Raw genomic sequence first — 27,812 nt, 5'->3', positions numbered from 1 at the left:
CTGCGAACGTTATATCATTCATAAAGTTCGTTCGTGGGGATTGGAACATTGAACGGATCGGGTAAGAAACGAGAACAGTCATTGCGAGATCCCTCGAAGCGGGGCTGTGTCCGACGCGCTACCTCTAACCACCTCTATCTCCAATTGGCTCTTGTCGCCGGAGTACGGGCGTTCAGCAATGGACGTCGACTCCTGTTGCACTAGACGCTCTTTGTCAACTGCGGCCGCTCGACCAATCCCATCAGGCACCGCTTCCAGGCAACAACATGGCGGAGCCGAGAGAGAAGGCGCTGCAGGATTATAGGAAGAAATTACTGGAGCACAAAGAGATTGACGGCCGCTTGAAAGAATGTATGTTTGTGTTTTTTTAATGTTTTGTTTTTCTTCCTTGGGTGGTGGGGTATACGCGTCGTCCTGGACATGTACGATCGAGTGGTAATAGCTTTAGCTCGGAGTCGCTTTGTCATGCATGAAGCCGGGCCGGGGCCCAGCTCCAGTCTCAGCAAACCCAGTTCATTTGTCCTCTAATGTACTGAAATCTAATGTAGAAATTCTAATAAAAGATATAAATACGAAGCAGCTGGTTGGACTGCTCCGGGCTCTGGTGGTTAAGGGTTGATTGCAACAGAAAAAAACACTCGACATTGGGCTACTCTTAAGATAGGTTAACGTTACAGTGAGCTGAGTGAATTAAGAATCCCTTTACAATATCTTGTACCCTAATTCATTGATCCTAATGTGAAAAATATAGGCTGTTAAGCCTCTGTCTGTTTTGAATCATTCATCCACTATTTCAGAGCACGTTCAGACTTTTCTTGTTGATACACTGCATTCAAAACTAAGATGATGTTACAAATTACACTGCTATGATAAGTGCAAGTACTGTAACAGTAACTATCCACCTTGAATGGAGTATATTAGAATTTTTTAAAACGTGAAACTGACGGAAAGTTGATAATATTCGCGAAGTGAACCAGTAATTTAGTGAGAGGAAGATGGAACCAAGCTTGTGAATTCAACAAACAACACACACAAAATGCTGGAGGACCTCAGCAGGCAAATATTTGGGGGCTAACATCCTTTACGGGTATTTTTTTGCTTCAGATTCCCAGTGACAGTTGCATTTTGCTTTCTATTATTTAAAATGTTCTGCAAAAAACCTTCCAACATTCATGGCAGAAATTTGATTATAGCACTTTTGTAACAAAGATTACTAATATTCTATTTTAATAAAGTTTTTGGGTAAAATATCTGGTTAAATACCTGTTTATCCATTAGATTATTAAGTCAGTTTTGGCTTTGGGTTTTAATGCTTGTATCAATATTTTGATGATTTGTGCATCGCAGATTGAGGAATAAACCATTTTATATTTAATTTCACTGGGGAGGGAAAAAAAGCAACAAATATTATTAGGTCTTTGCTTTTGCCCTCCATGATTGTTGAAGGTTTCTTCTGCTATGTGGCTTCAACCTCTCAGGATTTTAGAAAATTCTTACCCACGCTTTTAATTGTAAACATTTCTGTGCAGGAAATGTATTTTGTTATGTGTGAGAAAGAGGTGTGCATAGACTTATATTTTCAAATGATTCTAACCTAGCTGTTTTAATACTCTTAATTTGTGAACAGTAAAGCACAGCTTTGCATGTCTGACTACATTTTTACAAAAAAAGATTAGCTTTGTTCATGTGTATCAAAACAGTGAAATATGCACTTGCATCAAACCAAATCAGCGAGGATTGTGCTGGGGGCAGCCCTCAAGTGTCAGCGACACTTCCGGCACCAACATAGCATGCCCACAGTTTACTGACCCTAACTTGTACATACTTAGAATGTGGGAGGAAACCAGAGCACCACGCAGTCATGGGAGAACATTCAAACTGCTTACAGATGGTAGTGGGAATTGAACGCCAATCTTATAGCCAGCACTGTAAAGCATTGTGTTGCACACTGTTCCAATGTACTGCCAATAATATTTTGAGTTACGAAGTATCATTGTCTACAAAATGATTTGAATTTGCAAAGTAGTATATACACACAGAAAATTTTTAAAGAAATCCCATTGTCAATTAGTCAATATATTAAATGCTTCAGTAGCTTCAGAAGTAGTGATATATACTATAAATTAAGTGTTATGCCCAGTCCATTGCAAAATTATTTTCTAAATGATGTTAGATAAATTGATTTTTCTTCCACAATTTCATAACTAATTTATCTATTACATTACTAGATTTTGGAAATTTACTTGTAAATGTTAGCTAAACAAAAATATTTGTCAACTTATTGAACTCACCCAATTAGGGAAATAATAACTGAGCCTCAAATTAGCACCAAATCCTACAAACTATATATTTAATGGACATGTCCTTCTAAATAGTCATTGCAATAATACAACCTTTTTTTTTGTAATATATTGTTAAAGAATTTTGCTTTGTAGAATGAAGTTTAATCTATTGTGCTTGCTTTAACTTTTAAATAACTATCCATTTAATCTCATTCCTTTCCCCTTTCTATGAGTTGTTCTTTTTTTCATTTAATTGTCCTTTTCTTACATCTTATGGAAATGTTTGTATGATGATGAACTTCAATCAAAAATAAATTACAAAAAAAAGTTACAAATTCTGTTTCCATCAATAGGATATTCAGCGAGGCTAAATTCTCAACATCTCTTAAGTTTTGTGACTTTATTTATAAAAGTTGTTAACATATTGAAGAAAGGACTTCTGTTTTCTCTTTTCATCCTCTAACCCCTTTTCTTGAGTTGTACAATGAGCATAAGAAAGTAGAAGCAAGGAAAGACCACATGGCCCTTCATGCCTGCTCAATTATGCAATGCGATCACCATTGATGTGTCCTAAAATCCACATCTTCAAAACTCTTCAAAATTGTATCTATATTTTCTTTAAATATCACCAAATATAATGGATTCTGATTAATTGGGATGAGTATATTTTGGCCCAATTAGGTAGCTGCCTCAATTAGTTGGTTCAATGGAAATAGTTAAAAAGGTATAAAAAGACGAAGTATTGTTTAACTGAGTAACACATTTTGTATTTAAATGAAATACAGAACAAATGAGAACACTATTAATACTATTACAGTTCTATAAAACTGTGAATTAGTTCCTAATAGTTAACCAACAGAGGAATTTGTCTAGTGTTACGTACCCCGTAACTGGGTGTCTTACCAGCAAAGTTAGAAGTGTCCGTTGGAGTCTGGTACTATTTTCAAAACAGTATTTATTAGTAAAATATACAAATCAATATCAACAATGCAAATATACAGATAATACACATTAGCAATAACTAAACCTAAAAGTGTGGGTATAATAATAATCAATAATAAACAAGCTGTATTGATGTTGTTACGCATTCAGGCAACAATAAATATATGAGTTCGGCAAGGGATTTTATAACAAATAACACTTTTATTAAACACTGAAAACAAACCCCCCAAAAGTAAACAAACACTAACGTAACCGGAAATCAGCTGCTGTGCGGCAGCTTAAACAGTTCTTAAAGCGATGTTGCAATAACTGTTCTTTTAAGTAGTATTGCCAAAAGGTAAAAATGCTCACAGTCCATTTGAAGGAGAGACTCTTTAAGATGATTTAAATTCTCTTTCACGTTGTCCTGCTTCGATCCCCGGCGTCGAACTTTTCCCACAAAGAATTTATGAAACGAAACGGCTTAAAGGCACTGACCTTTCCTTTATCACACTGTCCTCAATCTTCTGCTATCCCGCAGAGATTAACACGAGAACAGTCAACGAATTCCTTTCAAATAAGGATTAAATCAGGTCGAACCCGTTTCACCGTCAAAATCGATTCTCCTTGATCTTTAACTCCCGAACTCCGATCTTCACTCTCCACTGATTTCTCAACCAGTAGTATTGTAAAGAAACTGCTGGCAATGACCTTTTAAACTTTAGGCATTAGATAAAACTTCATCTTTCAACTAAACTGCATCATCACATTAAATCACACAGTGGCATGAAGTCAACTTGGCAAATCCAGCCACGAACTGCCCCTCCTCACAGGGTGGGGTCTTCCTTTTATAACCTGGGGGAAAAAAACTGTCACATGATCTCTACTGGCGGGAAAATGACGTCACTCCACCATCACAAGACCATTACCTCAAGTCCAGTATAGCTTCAACCCCAGTCACATGACAAGGGTACCACTGTCATGTCACGAGTACGTAACAATGTCTAGGGGATAATGAATTGTCATATGTGAATATAAAGTTCAGTTCAGTTTATACAGGCTGAGGTAGTTGTTGGTCGATGTGTTGTAATTGTTGGAGAGAGAGAGAGAGATCACACAGTGACAGCCCGTCAAACCTTCCTTTATGTTCTTGATCCGTCGATGTGTTGTTGTGGCCATTCAGGTATGACCCCTCTGTCCTTTTGCTGGACCGTTCTTCTATGGTGGACTCGTCACCCAGGCAAGGGTGGACACACACACAAGACCCACCGGCTTTGCTATAAACACTGTGAGTTAAAATTGACCGATCCTTCGTTCAGTCTCCGATGCCCCACACTTTTCTCATGGATTCCAACACTTAAACAGTGCTCACTAGTGTGTCTCTTGGTGCGTCTGAGGGGTGTCTCCCCAGACCTCACTTTTATCCCTACTCACGGGGCCTCGGGTGTCAATCAGTTTTGAATGGCTTAACCCATCAAACCAGCCCACTCCGGCTGTCCACTGAGGAATTTTAATGAACAGAATAGTACCAAGTAAACAGCCCTCTCCGGAGCCGTAAGTCTTACAGGAGTCATAATATGGTCTCTCTCCCCTGGTGTTATCTCTCCCTTGTCTGAAGCAAATGTTCCAGTCCCAGTATGTTTTTGTTCCATCTCTTTCTCACTCATTAGCAGCCTGGCAACAGTAACGGTTTGTAATTCTCCCAGGGGAGGGGGACATGGGCAACCCTGCACCCTTCTGCCCATCAGAGCTGTTCATCCTTCGTAACGCTAGTGTATGTTTATCTTGATTGAGTGCAGACACCTATTGTAGGTAATGGACTACCTTTATCAGTTACATCCTCCATATCTTCATTTTCATTGTAACATTTAAGATGATTGTTGAATCTTCAAATTCTTCGCAGTTCCTAACTTGTTGAAGTAGTGAAATCATTTCACTTTCACTCCCCACTGTATCTGGCATCTCCAAGCCTGAACGCTTGAAACCACATTGAGCAAAATAGAACTGTCTTCATTCTTATTTATTGCCAAATATCAGTGACAGCATTCACTGTTTTTTGAACACAAACACACACAGATGACGCTATTGAAAAGCTGTTTGCTGTAAACACAGTGTGGTGCCTAAAATCAGCCCAAGTGCACATGTCTGACGCTAGTTAGAAACTGTTCAGCAACAGTCTCAATTAAGTGGTATAGTGTCCCAAATAAATGAAGGAAATCCCAGCTATCTTTTTAAAATCTAGGTTTTATTCTTTAAGAGTTGCCTCAAATACATGCCTGCCTCGATTAAATGATGCCTCAATTATCCAGAATCTACTGTAATCTAGTTTCTACGCCCCTCTAGATAGAAAGTTTTCAGAAATCAAAACATTCTGCAAAAAGTTCCTCTTCCCCTCTGTTTTAAATCTCTACTAATTTAGATATCGTACACTAGTGGAAGTTATGCTGATCTTATGTTCAAAAAGATTACCCCTTGTTCTTCTAAACTCTAAAAATCATTTTAAAATTAAAAGCAGAGATTCTGCATATACTGGAAATCCAGAGGAACATCCGTGTTGGACAATTTAATTTGGCCCCAATGAAGTGTCTCGGCCAAAACTTTTGACTGACTATTTATTCCCCTCCATAGGTACTGCTTGACCAGAAAGTACAGAATATTAATTCAATTTCTTCAGCTGCTGAGGAGATAATGAGACCAAAACTGTCACCATTTCCCAGTGCGGCCTCAACATTTTTTTTGTACGGGTGTAGTAGGCCTTTTCTAAATTACAACCTGCTTGCAATATAGCATTTGTTTTGGTAATGACTTGCTGCATCTTCTAACCTTTTTCAATTGGTGCACTGGAAATCTAGATCCCTTTGTACATCACTCATTTGCAATTTTCCTTTGTTTAGATAATAGTCTACTTTTGAATTCCTTGTGCCATAGTGCATGACTTACCATTTTCCCACATTAAACTCCATTTACCAAGTTTTCACCCACTCACTCAACAATCTGAATGAGATATTCTCATTGCAACATGCCCTTCAGTCTATCCCCATTCTTTATAGTCATAGCTGCCTGCACTGGTGTCGTTGACCACAGTGTCTTCTGTGAAGTGGCTAAATGTCATTATTGTAACAGGCATTAACTTAATGTCTGTTAACATTGCTATGCCATTTATCATAGATATTATCATGCTTAGGTAGTAAAATCTGATAAGTTCTGTGAATATTAGGCTGATGGGCCCTGATGTTTTAAAAACTTGTCATGTCTACTAATCTGTTTTGGAATTTTAAAAAATGTGGGAATGAAACATAATAGCATCTTTAAAGATATACATTTAGAAATTAATATACTGTGGCGGCTCATTTCCTAGCGTATGCGAACCGACTCACAATTAGATAGCCTACGGGGGTTTGCGAGCACAGAGCTTTGGAGCCTCTTCGCCATGGGGGGCCGGTTGACAGAGGCTTAAAAGTGAGGCTGAAGTTTTCGAATAAAGTTTTTCCTTCGACTGCAGTTACCGACTCCGTGTCGTAATTTTAGCGCTGTTTGTAGCACACCGCTACAATTGGTGACCCCGACGGTCCAAACGATTTTTGGACCAGAAATGACCGATGCCGCCTCTGTTCATGCGGTTTCGTTGAAACTGCCGGGTTTCTGGACACAGCGCCCGGACCTATGGTTCCAGCAAGCCGAAGCCCAATTCCACGTTCGCCGGATCACCTCAGAAGACACCCGCTACTACTACGTGGTGGGCTCCCTCGACCAGGACACAGCTGCCCAGGTCGCGGAGTTCGTACAGTCGCCCCCGGCAGACGGCAAGTACACGGAATTCAAAGCCCTGCTCCTCAGGATTTTCGGACTCTCACGGCGCGAGCGGGCTGCCCGTTTACTGCACCTGGATGGCTTGGGCGACAGACCTCCATCGGCTTTAATGAACGAGATGTTGTCTCTGGCCGAGGGACACACAGGCCTCATGTTTGAGCAGGCATTCCTGGAGCAGCTGCCCGAGGACATACGCCTGCTGCTGTCCGACGCGGATTTCAGTGACCCCCGGAAGGTGGCAGCCCGGGCGGACTTGCTGTGGAACGCCAAAAAGGTGAGCGGGGCGTCCATCGCACAGATCACCCAGCCACGCTCCCGGCAGCAAACCAGTCCAGGCCCGGCCGCAGAGCCCACTAACCCCCGGCCCAATGACCACTGGTGCTTCTACCACCAGCGGTGGGGCGCAGAAGCCCGCCGTTGCCGCCCGCCCTGCAAGTTCCCGGGAAACGCCAGGGCCAGCCGCCGCTGATGGCTACGGCGGCTGGCCATCGGGATAGCCTCCTGTATGTGTGGGATAGCAGGTCGGGACGCCGCTTTTTGGTCGATACTGGGGCTGAGGTCAGCGTTTTACCTCCGACAAGTTACGACACTCGCAGCAGGGCACCGGGTCCCCCCCTGAGGGCCGTGAATGGCAGCACAGTAAGGACCTATGGCACCCGTCAGGTGCAGCTACAGTTCGGCCCCAGCCAGTTCACGTGGGACTTCACACTGGCCGCCGTAGCCCAACCGCTTCTGGGTGCGGATTTTTTGCGAGCTCACAGCCTGCTGGTTGACCTGCCCAGGAAGAGACTGGTACACGCCGAGACCTTTCAGACGTTCTCCCTGGGCGCGGCCCAGTTGCCAGCCCCTCACCTCGGCTCCATCACGCTGTCCGACAACGACTTCACCAGGGTCCTGGCGGAGTTCCCATCGGTTCTGGCACCGCAGTTCACAGCAGCCATGCCCAGGCACGGCGTACAGCACCACATCCCGACACAGGGACCACCCCTCCATGCCCGTGCTCGGCGGCTTCCCCCGGACAAGCTCCGACTGGCGAAGGAGGAGTTCCAGAGAATGGAGGAATTGGGGATCATCCGGCGGTCCGACAGCCCCTGGGCTTCCCCCCTGCACATGGTGCCCAAAGCGACGGGGGGCTGGAGACCGTGCGGCGACTACCGCAGGCTGAACGAGGCTACCACACCGGACCGCTACCCTGTGCCGCACATTCAGGACTTTGCGGCAAACCTGCACGGCGCCCGGATCTTCTCCAAGGTCGACCTTGTCCGAGGGTACCATCAAATCCCGATGCGTCGTCCAAGACGGCTCTCATCACCCCGTTTGGCCTCTTCGAGTTCCTCCGCATGCCGTTCGGCCTGAAGAATGCCGCACAGACGTTCCAGCGGTTAATGGACGCGGTGGGACGGGACCTGGACTTCGCGTTCATCTATTTGGATGACATCCTCATAGCCAGCGGCAGTCGTCAGGAGCATCTGTCCCACCTCCGTCAACTCTGCGCCCGACTGAGTGAGTACGGTCTTACAATCAACCCTGCCAAATGCCAGTTCGGACTTGATACCATTGACTTCCTGGGCCACAGGATTACTAAAGACGGGGCAACCCCTCTGCCCGCTAAGGTAGATGCGGTCCGCCACTTCCCCCGACCCACCACGGTCAAAGGCCTTCAGGAATTCGTAGGTATGGTCAATTTCTACCGCCGCTTCCTCCCTTCAGCTGCCCGGATCATGCGCCCCCTGTTCGCCCTGATGTCGGGTCCGAGCAAGGACATTACCTGGGACGAGGAGTCCGCCGCCGCTTTCGTTCAAACGAAGGAAGCTTTGGCTGACGCCGCAATGCTAGTACATCCCAGAATGGACACCCCTACCGCCCTCACAGTGGACGCATCAAACACGGCAGTCGGGTGGGGTGCTGGAGCAGCTCATCGCAGGTCGCTGGCAACCCCTGGCGTTTTTCAGCAAACACCTGCGGCCACCCGAGCTCAAGTACAGTGCTTTTGACCGGGAACTGTTGGCGCTCTACCTGGCAATCCGGCATTTCAGGTACTTCCTAGAAGGTCGGCCCTTCACCGCGTTCACGGACCACAAACCGCTTACCTTTGCGTTTACGAAAGCATCCGACCCCTGGTCATCCCGCCAGCAACGCCACCTGTCCTACATCTCTGAATACACAACGGATGTCCGGCACGTCTCGGGTAAGGACAATGTCGTGGCGGATGCGCTCTCTCGCCCTACCGTTCATGCCCTTTCCCAAGGGGTAGACTTTGAGGCACTGGCAGAGGCACAGCAGGTAGATGAGGAGATTCCGAGTTACAGGACTGCAGTCTCTGGTTTGCAGCTCCAGGACTTCCCCGTGGGCCCAGGTGAGAGGACCCTACTCTGTGACGTCGCCACCAACCAGCCCCGTCCGGTCGTCCCCGCAGCCTGGCGGCGACGTGTTTTCGACTCCATTCATAACTTGGCGCATCCCTCCATCCGGACAACTGTCCGGATGGTTTCCAGCAGGTTCGTTTGGCACGGACTCCGCAAACAGGTCAGTGAATGGGCCAGGACGTGCATGCACTGCCAGACGGCCAAGGTTCAGCGGCACACCAAAGCCCCACCGCAGCAGTTCCATCCCGCCCACCGGCGTTTCGACCACATTCATGTGGATATCGTGGGCCCCCTGCCAGTGTCGCGCGGAGCGCGTTACCTCCTGACTATCGTGGACCGGTTCACAAGATGGCCAGAGGCGGTCCCGCTCACCGACACCACCTCCGAATCTTGCGCCCGAGCCCTGATCGCCACCTGGATATCCCGCTTTGGTGTACCAGCCCACATTACCTCCGACAGAGGCGCCCAGTTCACCTCCAGCCTGTGGTCAGCTATGGCCAGCCTTTTGGGGACTCAGCTGCACCACACCACTGCCTACCACCCACAGTCGAACGGGCTAGTGGAGCGTTTCCACCGTCACCTGAAGTCGGCCCTCATGGCCCGCCTGCGAGGAGCCAACTGGGCGGACGAGCTTCCCTGGGTCCTTCTCGGCATCCGCACAGCGCCCAAGGACGACCTGCACGCCTCGTCGGCCGAGTTGGTATACGGCGCGCCCCTGGCCGTCCCCGGGGAGTTCCTACCAGCCCCGAGGGGGCAAGAGGAAGAACCCGCTGCAGTCCTGGGCAGACTTCGCGAGAAGCTCGGTAACCTGGCCCCCATACCCACTTCACAGCATGGGCGGCACCCGACCTGCGTACCCAAAGACCTACGGAACTGTAAGTTTGTGTTTGTACGAAGGGGCGGGCATCGGCCACCGCTGCAGCGGCCATACGAGGGGCCGTTTACGGTGCTCCGGAACAACGGGTCCACGTTCGTGCTGGACGTTGGGGGGAAGGAGGAGGTTTTCACGGTGGACCGCCTCAAGCCGGCCCATGTGGACCTGGCGCAACCGGCCGAGTTTCCGGCGCCTCGGCGCAGAGGCCGACCTCCCAAGCAGGTTCTGGCCCAGGCTGTGGACATTGGGGGGTGTATCGCCGGTTCTGGGGGGGGGTTATGTGGCGGCTCATTTCCTAGCGTATGCGAACCGACTCACAATTAGATAGCCTACGGGGGTTTGCGAGCACAGAGCTTTGGAGCCTCTTCGCCATGGGGGGCCGGTTGACAGAGGCTTAAAAGTGAGGCTGAAGTTTTCGAATAAAGTTTTTCCTTCGACTGCAGTTACCGACTCCGTGTCGTAATTTTAGCGCTGTTTGTAGCACACCGCTACAATACGAGCCTTTCTCTTTGGCAATCTTTTAGTTTATATTAAGTTAATATAGCTGTATTTCCCTCATAGTTATGATCAGTATTAAATACAATGATTATAGCAGTATTGGCCATGGATCAGAGAGCAAAGAGTATGGAGTTAATGGTATTTCATGTATAAAACAATGTTCTCTGCGGATCTCATTCCAGCGTGTTTGAACTTTTTGGAATTTGATGTGCTTCATATTAATTTCTACATGAAATAGGCAGATACACAAGTGAAATTTAGTGAAGATAAGTGGGAAGCTTTAATATGAAGAAAGGTAATATGAACTAAATGAAACTATTTTAAATAGAATTCGGGCAGAGAGAATAACGAAAGTGTTAAAAATATTTTAAAAATTGAAGGCATTGAGAAAGTTGTTTAAAAATATGAATTTGAATTTATTAATATAAAACTAGGGTACAAAACAAAAAAAACACATTCTTTATAAAACATTACAAAGTTGTTCTGTTCTGGCACTGCACTTTGGGAGGGGGTTCAGGCCTCAGTTTCTAAGAATCTCATCACAAATGTTCCTGCATAATCTTAGAAGCTTACACCTTACCTAAAAGTGTATTACAAAAGCTGGTTATTTCAGAGACGAACTTTGTCTTTTGACTAGTAGTGAGAATTTTGGGTTGTATGCAGCATCTGGAGAAAAAATGGGTTAGTTTCTTTCAACATTCCTTGTAATTTTTTTTTGACAGCTGCACAGACCAACCATTGCTCTGAACATGAAATTTTTAAACAGCCTGAAAACTGCATGCTGCTTTAACTGTTTCCTTTTGTAATATACATATTATGAATATTTAGAATGTAAGTTTTACAATCACATACTTTTGATTTTAGTTGAAGGTTATAATGCAATTTACAAAATTATTTAGAGTTTTACTCTTCAAGCAAACAGAAGTCATAACTCACAACACAGGTAAATGTCAGGCAGTCAAAACAACTGACAGCACATTGACAAACGTGAAATGTTTTGACTAGATGGTGTTGGCATTCAGTGGGCTGGTGGTTTATTAACATTGATCTACTGGCTTCCATTCTGTGTTTATTGTTACAGTTTGTAACAGTGTTGTAACCTGAAACACTGGTGAAATAAATACGTTGAAATAAAAGTTGAGTTATGTTTATTATTTAGAAAATTTATGGATTGTTTTCATTAACACATAATTACAAGGTATTTTACAAGTATGTTGACATATTTCAAATTATATTAGCATATAAAAAGAAAATTTCAGTTTTGCGGCAACAAAGACTACATGATTGGGAGCATTTCAGTTACTGCACACTTGCGCAGCATAGAGGGAACAGTGATCTCTTTGGATCAGTGGAGATTTAAAAGATAATTCAATATCGTGAATGTTTGTGGTTATTAAGCCTGGGTAATCCATGGACATAGAAAAAAAACACAGTAACTTTTTTTACATAACCTGGACAAAAGAACATGAGAAAATGAATGAATGGCAAAAATTTAGAAGATAATCAAATAATACACCTCAGTATTTTTCCAAGAGGTATTTACATAAACTGTTCTACAGTCAGCAACCCAAATATACAAGTGTTTGGTAAGCGATGGGAACAGAGTTGCTTTGAGAGACGGCTTTGACTCAACTGACAGAATGGCCTCTTGTAAGAAAAGATGACATTATTTGAAGTAAAGACAACTGTGGGGTTATGGGAGAAGGGTATGGGACAGGGATTAAGCAGTTAACGACAAATGGCCTTTTCTGCAGCATCGTTTTAAGAGAGCATTTGAATTTCTGCTTTTTAGTTAACTAAACTACAAAATTAATATTCAAATTATTTTTCAATATATAGTGAGAGAGCAACTGAAGGAATTAACCAAGCAGTATGAAAAGTCTGAAAATGACCTCAAAGCTCTTCAAAGTGTGGGACAGGTAAGAGTTATATACTCATCACTCCTTCATGAACTTAAATTACATTTTTCTGCATTTCCATTTGAAATAAATAAAATTAATTTTCCTCAGATTGTTGGTGAAGTGTTGAAACAACTTACAGAAGAGAAATGTAAGTAACAATTTTTTTTTATAGTTCACCTTATCCTCCTTCATAACCAAACAATTTAAAATTATACAACTTTTTTCCCCTGTATAGTTATTGTAAAGGCTACAAATGGACCACGATATGTTGTTGGCTGTCGTCGACAGGTAAAGTATTAAAAAATTATTTAGGCAAAGTGCGTTTAAAACCATCTATTTTTCTACATACCATTGCTTATTTTATTGTATATTTATTTTTAATATGTAAAGAAATAATTGAGCAGTTAAGCTATCAATCCCCTCATCTTGCAAAAATCCACATCCCATTGTCAGTCTTTCCTCATGCTAAACTGATGAAGAATTTCTTGTTCAGGGCAAGCACTGATGTCCATTGCTACCCAATATATTAGTTATGAGCACAAGTTAAATAATAAGGTCTTACCCATTCCAAGTGGTAAGATCGATGACCTTACTCCTAAGTTCCCAATCTGGCATCTAGCTGTCCTCTCCCAGTTTCTTTCCTGATATTAACTTCAACTTCCTAGTATTCTTGCAGCACTCCCAAGAACCCCTGCACCGCCCCAATCTAAGATACTCAATGTATGTGAACTACCTACTTGATTCCATCAGAAGTATTTATGAAACCTTGTTCTACCTTCTCAGTTGTCCACCAAACCCCAGTCAGGGCTTCCAAGACTCATCACGTTCCTTCAGTATAATGTAGAACTGCATGGGCACCTACTGTAGTCCAGTCTATACAGGCAGTCCCTAGATTACTTAAGGTTTCTTTTTCTGAAAAATGTCCAGGAACCAGTTTTTGTGCAGGTCAGATATCAGCAATTTCAAAAAAGGTTGACTAACAAGAACAGCTGTCTACTGTCTCCTGATGTAGTTACAATAGTACAGTAGCAGATTGTCCCACATCTATAATGGCTAGTTTTAATTACCTTATAAGTATCAATGGATACTCCATTGTTCGATAAAGTATTTTACAAGTGTCAAGATCTGGCCTTAACTATTTCAAAGTAAGTCTCTTAAGTACTCTCTGGTTAATTACTATGTGGAAATTATGTATAAACAGTTTTCATTTTGAAAACTGGATACCTTTTGAATTAATAGGCTGTTACTTATTCCATAATCCCTGACCATGTTAATATTGCTGTAACTAACTTATTATCTTGAAAAATACTTTAAAGTTTATGTGAAAATTTGCAAAATAAAGTTAAATTTCCCTAAGTCAGGTCTTCCATTACTTAGGGAGTCTCTGCATTAATGGAGACTGGAGACACAAAATCTGGAGCTCTTTAGACTTGTTTGAAAGCAGTCTGTCCTGGCAACATTGTTTTACGAGAACTGGTGTAACTAAACTTAATCACCTATTAAGTGCAAAAGAGTTTTTGGGTTGCCAAAGTATGCAAATATTTGAATAAATTTTGTAGTTACAAATATCTTCATATCACTAACGCTTTTAAATTATTTTACACTTTGAATATAGAAATACATACATTGATAGCATTGTAAGCCAATGTTTTACTAGAACAATCCTAAACTAATTCATTGTATCTGACTTCCAACAGCTTTGTACCTTTTTCTGGTTCAAAATTACTTCCCCTTAAAATAAATGTAGCAGTCTCTTCTCAGGCACTAGCATTAACAGAATATTTATTTATTTCCATTATATTTATGTGTATTCTGTTTCAGTTCCTTCTCTTTTCCACACCAAAAGTCTATTTCCACATGTAGGTTATCAGAAGTATATGATTATTTCAATGGGATAAAACTGAATATGTGAAATACCAATGTATTTTTATGAGTCATAGAGTAATATTGCAGGGAAACATGCCCTTCAACACAAATAGTCTATGACCACAGCATCCTCCCTGCTAGTTCCAGTAGCCTGCGCTCGGTCCACAACCGTACAAGCCTCACCCTTCCATGTACCTATCTAAATGCCTGTAAAATGTTGCAGTTGTATCCACTTCAAACACTTCCTCTGTCAGCTTATTCCAGGTACTCACTAACTTGTGTGTAAAGACTGATCTGTCAGCTCTATTTTAAATCTGCATCTGTGCCTTCCCACCAACCTTGGGGAAAAGACAAAGACTGTTCACTTTATCCATACCACTCATGCTCTTAAGAAACTTCTGTTGGGCCACCCCTCATTCCAGAGAATAAAGAGCTAGCATGGCCAACTTTTCCTGTAACTCAGGTCCTCTAATCCAGGCAGCAGCATGTTCTGCACTCCAGTTCGACAATGTCTTCCCTATAACAGGGTGACCAAGACTGTACTCAATACCAGAACTATACATAATAAACTTCGATGTTTTGTATGGTGCTTTCTCAAGTGTATTGTATATCAGTTTGAGATTTAATGATTGATTTTTGCCTGCAAAAATTATGGATGTGTGTTTTTTGTATCCATAAGGAAAGAACATATCCATTACTTAAAAACAGAATTCTTTTCAAATTGAAGTACTCTACATGGGCATTATTACATTGTTGTAAAATACGAGAAATGGAATACCTTCTGTAAAAGATACAAAAACACTTTTGTTTAAACATTTGCCCCAAAGTATAGTCTGATTTATTTTAAGTAGCTACCTGTTTGGTACAGGTGTCTTGTCATTTGAATTTGGAATTTTGAATCTATGTACTAAATTAATGTAAACAGTGAAATGAGAAACATTTTGAATCAAATCTGTGTGGGTGTATACTTTGCTTCTCACCAGCACTAGAAACACAGTGTATTTGGTATGCATAGAAGTTGCCATTCACGAAAGTTTGCCCTGTCTTAACTTAAAATATCTTTTGTATTTCCTGAAAAACTTCATTAAAATACAAAACTAAAGAAGGATCTTTGTCAGTGCCTTCAAAAGGTAATCCAGTTAGTCCTGTTTCCTTGTTCTTTCTACATTTTCCTTTTTACCAAATAATAATCAAGGTATCCTTTGAAGATTACTCTATAGCACCCTGTCAGGTACTACATTTCTTTTTTTTTAAAAAAGGCCTGTATTGCCTTTGGTAATTTGGGTTGTTATTTTAAAGCTGTCTTTTTCAGCTTTTCAAGGTATTGAAATCTTATACATTGCCATCAAATCTCTTAATTTTCTCTGCACTAACCCATCTTCTCCAGTCCTGAACCAATCCATCTTCTCTAATCTATCCCTAATCCCTGAAATTATTCAAACAATTGACTTAGGAACATCAGCAATTACTTCAATTAATATACTACATTTTAATATAAAATATTTTATTTTGTTTCCAAGTAATGTAATTGGGCAAAAAAATTGCAGAAGGAATTATCTTTCATATATGTAGAGTGATTATTAACTTTTTTTTTAACTTTTGAAGTTTGCCCAGTAGAAGCCAATTCTTTTTTGTGTGGTATGAGAGAGGGTGTTGTGTTGGAGGAGGAAATTTGATTTTTCTGGTCCATTTAACATTCCTTTTCATTTCATGTAAATACAGCTTGAAAAAAGCAAGTTGAAACCAGGGACTAGAGTTGCCCTGGATATGACGACTTTAACTATAATGAGGTAAGTGTTAGAATGGAAGTATTTTAATTAAATGGGGAGAAAGGTCTTAATTAAGCAATATTTGAGCCTGAGAATATTAATAGGGCAATATTTGGATTTAAAGATTTGAATGACTACAGCTAGTTAATCTGCCTACTTCTATTGCCCTTCACTGGGACCATAACCCTCCATACCTCTGCCATTCATGTATCTATTCAAACTTATGTTAAATGTTGAAATCAAGCTTGCATACACGACTTGCATTGGCAGCCCTTTCCACACTCTCATGACTCTCTGAGTGAAGAAGCTTCCTCCCCCCCCCCCATATGTTCCTCTTAAACATTTTACCTTTCACCCTTAAACCATGACCTCTAGTTATAGTCCAACTCAACCTCAGTGGAAAAAAGCCATTTATCTATACCCATCATAATTTTGTATATCTCTATCAAATCTCTTCTGAATTTTCTATGTTCCAAGGAATAAGGTACTAACCTATTCAATCTTTCCACATAATGCAGGTCCTCCACACCTGGCAATGTATTGTAAATTTTCTCTGTACTTTTTCAACCTTATTTGTATTTTTCCTGTAGGTAGGTGACCAAAACTGCACACAGTACTCCAAATTAGGCCTTACACAATTAGGTCTTGTACAATTTCAACATAGCATCTCATCTCCTGTACTCAATACTTTGATTTATAAAGGCTAACATGCTAAAATCTTTCCTTACTAAATCAGCTTTCTTTTCTAAATCAGCTATCAAACTGTGACAATTGTGATTTATTAAGGAATATTCGTGGGGTTGAGGAATAATCAATTTTTTTTCTAAGTTTTTGCTTGGTATGAGGTGGTGTTTATAGATTAAAATATCTCCAGTTTGATCAATTGTAACTGAATTATAAATGTTGTGTGCTTGTGTAACAGGTATTTGCCAAGAGAAGTGGACCCATTGGTGTACAACATGTCTCATGAAGATCCAGGAAATGTTACATATTCAGAGATTGGTGGACTGGCGGAACAGATTCGAGAGCTAAGAGAGGTTTGCCAAAAAACATTGCTTTGTGAATATATTGAACTGTGTTCTGTGGAACTGATGGTGCTAGTAGAAGTTCTGTTTAGCTGAAAATGAAATTATGCAACATTTACAGGTCATAGAGCTACCACTTACAAACCCAGAATTGTTTCAGCGTGTGGGAATCATTCCTCCAAAAGGATGTTTACTTTATGGACCACCAGGTAAACAAATAACCTTTTTCCCATTAAATTCCACTTAGAAACTAATCTATTTAAGCCTGCCATATTGTTAACAATATGTTTATTTTGGAATATTTAAATATGCTGCAGTGCTAGGAAGAGTTACTTGCAGATTATTGTTGGGAGTTGTAATTTCTTTGGGGAAGGATAGGGAAGAAAGTATGGATTTGTAAAATGGCTTGGTATTCTGCATTTGGATGTAATATATTGGGTGGCCAGAATAATTCATATGGTAGCAGTGTAAAATTTTCTGGGCATTTTCCAAAAAAAGATGATCTAGTAGTGACATGGTAGAAGTATGTTGCTGCTGTATGTTGCTCACTGAAATTGATTTGGATCAACAAATACTGGATGTATCTTTACAAGAAGGAAAGATATTGAGAGATGAGTCATCCTATTGCAATCAATTGTCTAAAGGCAAAGTCTCGAATAAAGACATGAGAGTGAAAAGTTTGTCAGATTGTTAGTTTGAGAAATGGTGTGTTGAAGAAAGGAATCTTAAAATTGCTGATTTTCCATTTATTATGGTAAGTTTGAATTGGCATAAAATGTTTAGTGCAATGGAAAAATAATGTCTTAAAGTAATCCCTTTATAGCAGTAATGATGTTTTATGTGCCATGAAGGAACAAAATGTAAAATGTACCTTTATTTCTTTTCAGGTACAGGAAAAACACTCTTAGCAAGAGCTGTTGCTAGTCAATTAGACTGCAATTTTTTAAAGGTATATATTCATAAGCAAGAAATGAATTGAATCTGCTCTGGCAACACACACAAAATGCTGAAGGAACTCAGCAGACCAGGCCGTAACTATAGAAAAGAGTACTGTCAATGTTTCAGGCCAAGACCCTTCATCAGGACTCACACCTGATGAAGGGTCTTGGCCAAAAACGTTGACTGTACTTTTTTCCCGAGATGCTCCGGCATTTTGTAGGTGTTGCTTGGATTTCCAGCATCCGCAGATTTCCTCTTGTTTGTAATTGAATCTGCTCATTAGGTTGATCCATTGGATGAGACAGATTGCCCTTGAAGAAAGATTGAATATTTTAAAGTTATAATTTCTTAGAGGAATTGACAAGATAGTTGGTTGGGGAATATAATAGTTTGAACTAGGGGTTCAGTCTCAAAATATGGAATTTGGCATTATGATAAGTACTTTATTAATCCCGTGGGAAATTCTTTTGTTACAGCAGCGATATTTAAAAACACACTTAGCAGACTTAACTAATAAAGTACAAAATACTAATATACACAATTTACCAGTGTGCAGTAATAATGTACAAAATAATAAAACAGAGACTATTGTTCTATGATGTGTGTTCTGTCACACACAGATGAACTGCTGTATATGCTTATAGCATTTGTTAGGGAAGATTTTCTGTAAAGATCCTTGTGACAGCAGAGCTGAATGAGTCTGTTCGAAAGTGCCTCCACTGCTTATTCAGTAGGTCATGGAGAGGATGTGCCAGATTGTCCATATCGGATAACAGTTTGTTTAGTGACCTCCTCTTCACCACTAACTCAAAAAAGTCCAGGTTGTAGCCAGCGCCGAATCCAGCCTTTTTGATGAGTTTAGTTAATCATTTTGCATCACTAGCTCCAATGTTGCTCCCCAACATAAAGCTTCAAAGAAGACTGCACTCGCTACAACAGATTAGTATAAGATCTCCAACATCCTGCTGCACACATTGAAAGATCTCAGCTTCCTTAGAAAATAGAGTCTGCTCTTCTCCTTCTTGTAAACTGCCTTGGTGTTAATTTTCCAGTCAAGTCTGTTGTTGCGTGAACACCCAAGTATTTGTACTCCACCACCACTACAGCTTCTTCTCCCAGAATGTATACAGGACTCATCACAGTCCTTTTCCTCCTAAAATCAATTGCCCTCTTTCTGGTGAGCATTTCCTTTAGGACTGGAATGAGTAAAAATTTCTGCAGTCAGAAGTTGTGAAGCTTTGGAGTTCTAATTAGTTGTGTATGGCAAGGATCAGTAGATTTTTGGTGTATGAAAAGATTAAGTTAAGGTAGAAGATAACCTGGATCAAGCTGAAAAAATCAAATGGTAGCCTGTTATTATATACCTTGCGTATATCCTATTGAACTGAGTATGGTAATTCCATTTTTTTAATAGGTCGTATCCAGCTCTATTGTTGATAAGTACATTGGTGAAAGTGCTCGTTTAATCAGAGAGATGTTCAACTATGCCAGAGATCATCAGCCGTGTATCATTTTTATGGACGAGATTGATGCTATTGGTGAGCTTATTGCCTATGCCTTTTCGATTCAAATCATTAATTTCTACCATGAATTACAGTTCAAGTCAGTGTACAATCCTATTACAATACTATTCACTTGAAAAGGGTGAAAACATAATACACAATAAAAGAAGTTGGATTGAAGTTTTATAAAATACCATTGAGGCTGTTGGAGGACCATCAACTACTGTTTTGGTCAATGCTATTTGGGAAAATGTAGAGCCTTAGAGATTTGCTAGAATGGTTCCAGGGATACACTGTAGCTGTATTCTTCTCTCTAGAAGCAAACAAGGTTGAGAAAATATTTGATAGACGTGTATGCTAACTGGTTTTTAAGTGAGAGAATAGGATTCCTATTAGCAGGTGTTTCGATGACCAAGAGTGCAAATCTAAAGTAATGGACAAAAATTACAGGGAAATGCAAACAAAAACTTTTTTTTATGCAGAATAGTCATGATTTTGAAATTACTGTCTTTTGAAATGGAAGTAGTCAATCAGTGATCACAAATAACTTAGATACATACACTCTTGAGGAAAATTAATTTTGAGGCTATGGGGAAAGACCATGGAAATAAAACTATCATTACTAAGTTAGCGTGACATTAATAAGCTACATAACCTTCTTTGCCATAACAGTTCTATGATTTTATGAAAAGTTGTTCTTTTTACTTTTCTGAACTTCCATAAGAAGCAATATCTTAATTTGAAAACTAAGCCTTAAATAAACAAGTTGGAATTATTTTTTTAGGTGGACGCCGCTTCTCTGAAGGTACTTCTGCTGATCGTGAGATTCAACGAACTCTTATGGAGGTAAAAAGGGATCTAGTGCTTTCCCTGCGTAAATGACGAATAAACTTATCAGGCTTCCAGCCAGGTTCAGATATCGATTGTAACTGACATTTCAATGACAATCTCTGCCATCTTCATCAGAGATGATGCCTGGGCATGTCTAGACCAGTGGTATTTATACACCTGTAGTCCGTTTCTCCTGATTGGTAGTCCTCATCCAATCAGGTTTCCACTCTCCCACCTTGTTTACAATCAAATTCTAGTTCTTACCTGGAGGAAGACCTTTGTCTTTATTAAAATTCTTTTCCTCTAGTTTTATTTCAATGGCTTCCTTTAGTTGGTGGTCCCAAAAACCTTTGACGTGGTGCAATAGTTTTGTGCTGTCGAAGTCAATCCTATGGCTATTGCAAATTCAGTGTTCTGCTACCACTGATTTCTCTGAGAACTTTTAACAGATGCATCTCCTCTGCTCCTTAATGCGGATTTCCACCATGTGTCCTGTCTGGCCAATATACTCTGCTCCGCATTCACAGGGAATCTTGTAAACGCCAACTGATCTGACTCCCAGGTCATCTTTGACCCGCATATGCTGTGATTTGAGCTTCCTTACGGGTTTGTGGATGGTATTAATTTGGTATTTCTTCAGGATCCTGGTGATCCTTCCAGAAACCATGGAAATATATGGAAGACGAGATAGTGTTGGGTTCCTCCTTGTTGTTAAGTTTACTGATTTTCCATCGGCCCTTTTAAGAACCTGATTGATTTCCTTCACCTTGTAGCCATTCTGTAGGAACGTCGTGCGTAATTGTCTTATTTCCTTGGGGACACTGTCTGTCCAAAATAGGTTTTGCACAGTTAATCAAAGTAGAAAGAGCCACTCTATGTTGGGAGACATGATGGTGGCCATTATTGCTGATGTTCATGTCCGTGTGAGTATGTTTCTGCTAGGCACCATGTCTGAGGCTACTGTTGTATTAGAATGTCCAGGAAGCAACAATTTTATCCATCTCCATTGTAAATTGAATGTTTGGATGTATACTGTTCAAATTGTCGTGGTTTGTCAAATTGTTGGTGTGCCTGGAGGAAAAGAAATTTTAACAAAGATGAAGGTCTTGTTTTAATTAAGAACCGGAATTCAATTATAAACAAGGTAGAAGAGCAGAAACCTGATTGGATGAGGACCAACCAATCAGGAGGGAAGAACTACGGGGGTATAAATGCCTAGGCATCATCCCTGATGAAGATGGCAGAATTTGTCATCAAAACATCAGTTATAATCGTGGGTTCGCAAAAAAGCTGTGGAGAAGAATGGAAGGGATGGTGTCAAGATTCATGCCTGGCAGCCGTGTAACTGAGGACTCCCTGATTTACGGGCTGTTCCTGGGGACGCACACAGAGACAAACATCCGGTGCTGCTGGCAGATCGTCAACTCGGTGAAGGATGCTCTTTGATCAGCCTGAAATTTGGTGGTTTACCAGCACGTGGAGATGTCCGTGGCTGAGTGTTGCTGCCTGGCACATTCTCGCCTGCAGGAATATGTGCTGAGGGATGCATTCAAACTTGGTGCAGCCACCGCAAAGGCCAGTTGGGGAAGGACCACAATTTAAGGTTCATCACCTGCAGGAGTGGGAGGGGTTGGTTGGGGAGGAGAATACCCCTCATCAGTGGTGTGGATAGATGAGTCAACATGTGCCCCAGGAGTGGCTGGAAATGTACAGACTGTAAAGGAATGAGAGTCAATACTTGGATGTTTATCATTAATAATATTATTTTATTGTAAATAAGTCTTTAATTCTTGACTAAAGTTTGAGAGTCAATGAATGTTTTATTGTAAGCATCTTTAATTTGAATAGGAACAGAGAGTCATTGTATAATTTATTGTAAGTAACTTTATTTTGTAAAACTTCTGAATAAAGAATTTTTGGAGAAAAAAAATCAGTTATAATCGATAGCTGTACCTGGCTGGAAGCCCACGAAGAGTTTATTCGATTTATGGAGGTAATTTAGACTATAGAAAATGAGCATTGTTCATCATCAGTTACCGTGCAGTCATTGTGTATTGCTAAATGCAGTTTAATGTAAATTTTAAGAAAAAAGAATGCTGGAGATAGTGCATCAAGTATCATATGTGGTTAAGAGATACTAAGATAATATTTCACTTCAATGACTTTTTAATCAATAGTCTGCATATTTTCCATAAAACACCAATTCTTTTGAAAGATAATCAACTTGAAGCATTACTGCTGCAAGTTTTTCACAGATACTGCTTGATTAATTCCAATGCTCCTGCTTTATTTCAGGTTTAAACTGTTACATGTTTTTTTGTTTTTCTAGTAAGTGTTTTATTTATTCTTTACAAATCATCTAATTCAGATTAGTATCAATTAAATTTTTAATAGTTAAGTACCAAAAGTTTCCATACTAATCTAGCCATTACAGTGATACATAATTTTCTACAACTCTTAATCCACATTGCAGTTAATAATTCCCAACAATGGTTTTATACAAATTATCATGTGAGCATGTTCTAATGGAGCACCAAAACAAGCATGCAATTATCCATTTCCTCTTCCTCCTTGCTATTTGTGTCCCTGTAAATTTGATTAAGACAAATAGTAATTTAATCCCAGGGGTTTTTATTCAGTATGATCTGCAGATATAATTGCAGGTTAAAACTGAAGCTTGCAATTCTACCAAACATCTTTTCTCTTGCTCCACCCATTCATCCCATGAACTAATTTATTGGGCCATGTTAGAACTGTCCCCGCGGCTTTTCCTGACTTATACCTTTGTCTAAAAGGTAAAAGATTAATTTGATAGTCTGCCCTTCATCATTCATTTCCAACTCATCCATATGCCTTCAAGGGTGACACTACATTAAATTGTTTATATTCTTATGAACAATCATGTGCTGCTGTTTACTGAACCCCAATATAACTAAGCCAACTCCTGAAACTGCAAATAATATTAGATGTAAAAGGATTTGTATGATTAAAGCCCTCTGCTACATAGGATTTGGTTTGCGAACTGTCCGCTATTGCAGTTTATTTCTGTATATACTTAAAATGGTATATACTGTCCAGGTTTGAAATCTCTTCACTTGAGGTTCCATGAACTTTGCATGGTCTAAGTAAACATTTTCTTCTTCCTCCTATCCTGTCCCTCTCTCCCTCCCTTCCACTTGCTGTCTCCTATCCCCCTATTCATTCCCTACCCATATGTTTCATCCTCTCCATCGCTCTTATTTGCCCTCCCCCTCTTGCCCTCTCCCCTCCGCTCTTCTCTTGTCATCCTCTCCCTCTAATTATAATAAAAATTATTGTTAAGAATATTCAAAGAGCAAATTAGTTCTGAACTGCATTGAAAGAGTGGAATTTATGCAAATCCAGGTTCATACTTGTTTTGGGACTATATTTGTATAGCTTATCATATTGATGCTTTGGACCAAATTGCATTTTAATTTACATCTTAATTGCATTGAATTCTAGCTGTTGAATCAGATGGATGGCTTTGATACTCTTCACAGAGTTAAAATGATAATGGCTACAAACAGACCAGATACATTAGATCCCGCTTTGTTGCGTCCTGGAAGACTAGATAGAAAGATTCGTAAGTACTGTATAGAGAAACAACTTAAATTGTTCAGGAGGAATATTTTACATTAAATTTTACAATTACGACAATGCAATTTAAATCTGTATTGCTAGACATTGAACTTCCAAATGAACAAGCAAGATTGGATATTTTGAAGATCCATGCTGGACCCATCACGAAACATGGCGAAATAGGTATGATATGTTTTCTTATTTTTTTGTAAGACTGAAAATCTATAAGCTAGTAAAATATGTTGACTAGAATTAGGTTTAATGCATAAACTTCTATTTAACAGTAAATGGCTACATTTGGTGACTAACTACAATAAGTGCTTCAACTTTGTTATACACCTTTAAATTCTCTGTTTGCAAAAGCTGAAGTGCAAATATTTGCATTCCATTCAAATAAATATTAGCTATTTCGTAATACAGTATAATATAGTTAATAACAGCACACTGATGACATCTCCTCATATGGTGACAAAACGTTTACAAATGGATTGCCAAGACCAGAGACCAACTCAGCCCAATCATCAGCCATGCAAGCTACAAATTTTCCAAATTATTTCCAACATTTTAATTATTCCAGGCAATATATGGATATCCACAATATATGGATTTTTTTCAAGGCACATTATATTCAATGAAAATTGTTTGTAATATTCAGTATCATAGGATTTGATGATGGTTTATAGCAAGTTTATACATCTTGTGGATCCGATAAGACTTCCACCTGGACTTATTACAGTACTGTGCGAAAGTCTTAGGCACCCTAGCTTTTTATATAAATGTTGTTTTAGATGTTCATTTTTTGTCCTCTGTATTAATGTGGCAACAGAAAGGAGCAAATTTTAGATTTCCAAACATTCATTTTCCAAAAAAATTAAATATTACTGAGAAATTTTTGTACTTCATTAAACTAACATATTGTTATAGACCTCTTCCAAGTAAAAACTTGATAAATTTGTAGGTATATAGCCCAACGCACGTTTAAACAAAGATAACAAACTAGTGCTAATGATAATGGCATGAGTTAAATGAACTAAACTGATTAATTGAAACAGAAATGGGCATACAGGAACCAAACTGGGTGAAGGATAACCAAACAAAAAGGTGAGGGTGTGGCAGATGTGAGAACTAAAATCATCATTCTTTCCTGATGGCATGAGTGAGCATAGCAACAAGACCCAAGATGGTCATCCTGCATCATCAAGGTCCTTCAAACAGAAATTTCACAGTAGACATGAGTTTCAAGATGTGCGGTCCAAGCTCTTCTGAGGAAGCACAAAGAAATGGGCAAGGCTGAGGACCAGAAATGAAGTGGTTGGCCACGGAAGTTAAGGACAACAGGCAAGAGATACATCAAACTGTTGTCCCTCCTAAATTGGAAGAATTTCAGCACTGCCATCAGCTCTGAGCTCGCAGAAACCACCAGAACCCAAGTACACCCCTCTATAGTCTTGTCAGAAGTGGTCTTCAAAGAAGAGTTGCAATCAAAAAGCCATTCCTGTAAAGTGGAAACAAAGCAAAAAGACTCACCCATGCACAAAAACACAAGGACTGGAGTGCTGAACAATGGTAGCAAGTCCTCTAGACGTGACAAGTCGAATTTTGAAATTTGTGGCTCAAGTAGGTGGTAGTTTGTCAGTGGGAAGTACTAGCAGATACTCATCTATCATGCAGCACCATCAGTGAGGCATCTGATCGGCCCCAACTTCATGATGCAGCTGAACAATGACCCCAAACATACAGCCAAGATCATAAAGAACTATCTTCAGCAAAAAGAAGAACAAGGAGCTCTGCAACAGATGGTATGGTCTCAACAGAGCTCTAATCTCAGCATCATCAGAGCTGTCTGGGATTACCTGGAGAGACAGAAACAAGTGAGACGGCCAAGCTTTGCAGCAGTAGTGTGACAAGTTCTCAAATGCTTGGAACAACCTACCAGTTACTTTCTTAAAAATCTGCACAACAGTATACCTAAGAGAATTGATGTAACTTTAAAGGCAAACGATGAACACATCAAATATTGATTTGATTTATTTCTTTATTACTATTTAATGCTCTTTTTTTTTTGATATTTGGAAACTTTTCAATTCATTATTTTTGAAAGCATCTTCGCTTTACGGAATGTTTTTGTGTGCCTAAGACTTACACAGTACTCTACAGTGGTGCCAATAACTTATTATGCAGTAACACGAGTGAATCTGCGGATGCTGGAAATAAATAAAAACACAAAATGCTGGCAGAACTCAGCAGGCCAGGCAGCATCTATGGGAGGACGTGGTGATGACTTTTCGGGCCAAAACCCGATTATTATGCAGTGACCTGGTTTTTGTCCGGCATTTTTGATGTAATTTTAACAAGTTCTTGTGATTAAAGATAATGTTTGAAAATATTGAATCAAAGCATATGCCTTGTGACAGTCAAACATTCTGTTTTCACAAATTTTGTTTCTTTTTAAGGTGCTGATCAACTTAAAAGAAGTAGAACATTTTCATTCCATATTTGGCTCTTAAGTGTGTCAGTGTGCTTTTTGAGATCCAGTATAATCTGCAAATCAGCTCGTAAGGATCTTGACAAATACAATAGTTTTTGCATGGTTCACTTGCCACCAAGAAGCAAACAGTGGAAGATATTTTTCATTGTCCCTGATGAAGGGTCTTGGCCCGAAACGTGGACTTTTTATTACCACACAGATGCTGCCTGATCTGCTAAGTTCCTCCAGTATTTTGTGTGTGTTACTCTGGATTTCCAACATCTGCAGAATCTCTTGTGTTTAAGATTCTTTTTGATTATATTTTGCTAGTGATTTTTATTTATCAGTGCTAGTTTAATTCATCACATTTTCCCAGCTTATTCCACATTTTTTGCTTACAGATTATGAAGCTGTTGTCAAGCTGTCAGATGGATTTAATGGTGCTGATTTAAGAAACGTCTGCACCGAAGCAGGTATGTTAAAAACTATTTCAAATTACAGTTGTCATTGAAATATTATTAACATAATATCCTTGTTGGAAACATAGCCAAATATTAATTCATTTTCCCAAAGAAATATGAAGATGTATTGTGACTCCTCTTCACCCACCTCCAATCATCCTCATCAGCAAACTCTCTGTATTCACATATTGCTGCAGTTTGAAAATAAATATTTCTGTGTTTTCCTTCAGGTATGTTTGCAATACGTGCTGATCGTGATTACGTTATCCAGGAAGACTTTATGAAGGCTGTCCGAAAAGTGGCTGATTCTAAAAAGCTAGAATCTAAACTTGATTATAAACCTGTATAATGCAACCAGCATTCTTTTTTAAGACTGTGATTTAAATAGTGTATATGCACTAAAAGCGAGAAGATCTGGATGGTGTATACTGTTATTCATTACAAGTGTGTAATAGATGTTGCAGACCACTGAGTTTGGTGTTCTCCTGCACTATATATGTAATGATCCATTTTTAAGCCTTAAATTGGCTACTGGCAAAAATATTCTGTTAATATCAATCTTGAAAATGTTGCTACTGAGGCATGCCTGTCTTAGTGTAATATAATATCTTGTATTCAAGTAAGACATTTCTCCACATGAACATTTATAGGTATTTGATTAATTTTACCCATAACTCAATAAAATATAAATTTATGAGAA

At 40.1% G+C, this 27,812-nt stretch overlaps 1 protein-coding gene across 1 annotated transcript; it reads left to right on the top strand.

Moving 5' to 3' along the window:
- The first annotated feature begins 231 nt into the window (after window positions 1-231).
- Window positions 232-27,812, top strand: psmc6 (proteasome 26S subunit, ATPase 6). Its single transcript, XM_059957921.1, has 14 exons — window positions 232-351; window positions 12,591-12,670; window positions 12,761-12,800; window positions 12,888-12,940; window positions 16,241-16,308; window positions 17,210-17,324; window positions 17,434-17,521; window positions 18,200-18,261; window positions 19,666-19,789; window positions 20,538-20,599; window positions 24,068-24,188; window positions 24,287-24,367; window positions 27,053-27,124; window positions 27,343-27,812. Exons 1-14 carry the CDS (start codon window positions 267-269, stop codon window positions 27,459-27,461), a joined length of 1,170 nt encoding a protein of 389 aa, XP_059813904.1. The 5' UTR covers window positions 232-266; the 3' UTR covers window positions 27,462-27,812.

The sequence above is a fragment of the Hypanus sabinus genome, chromosome 2 (genome assembly GCF_030144855.1).
Source record: "Hypanus sabinus isolate sHypSab1 chromosome 2, sHypSab1.hap1, whole genome shotgun sequence".
Lineage (NCBI taxonomy): Eukaryota > Metazoa > Chordata > Chondrichthyes > Myliobatiformes > Dasyatidae > Hypanus > Hypanus sabinus.
Note: the sequence above shows the minus strand (reverse complement) of the source record. Positions and strands in the feature narration are given on the sequence as shown.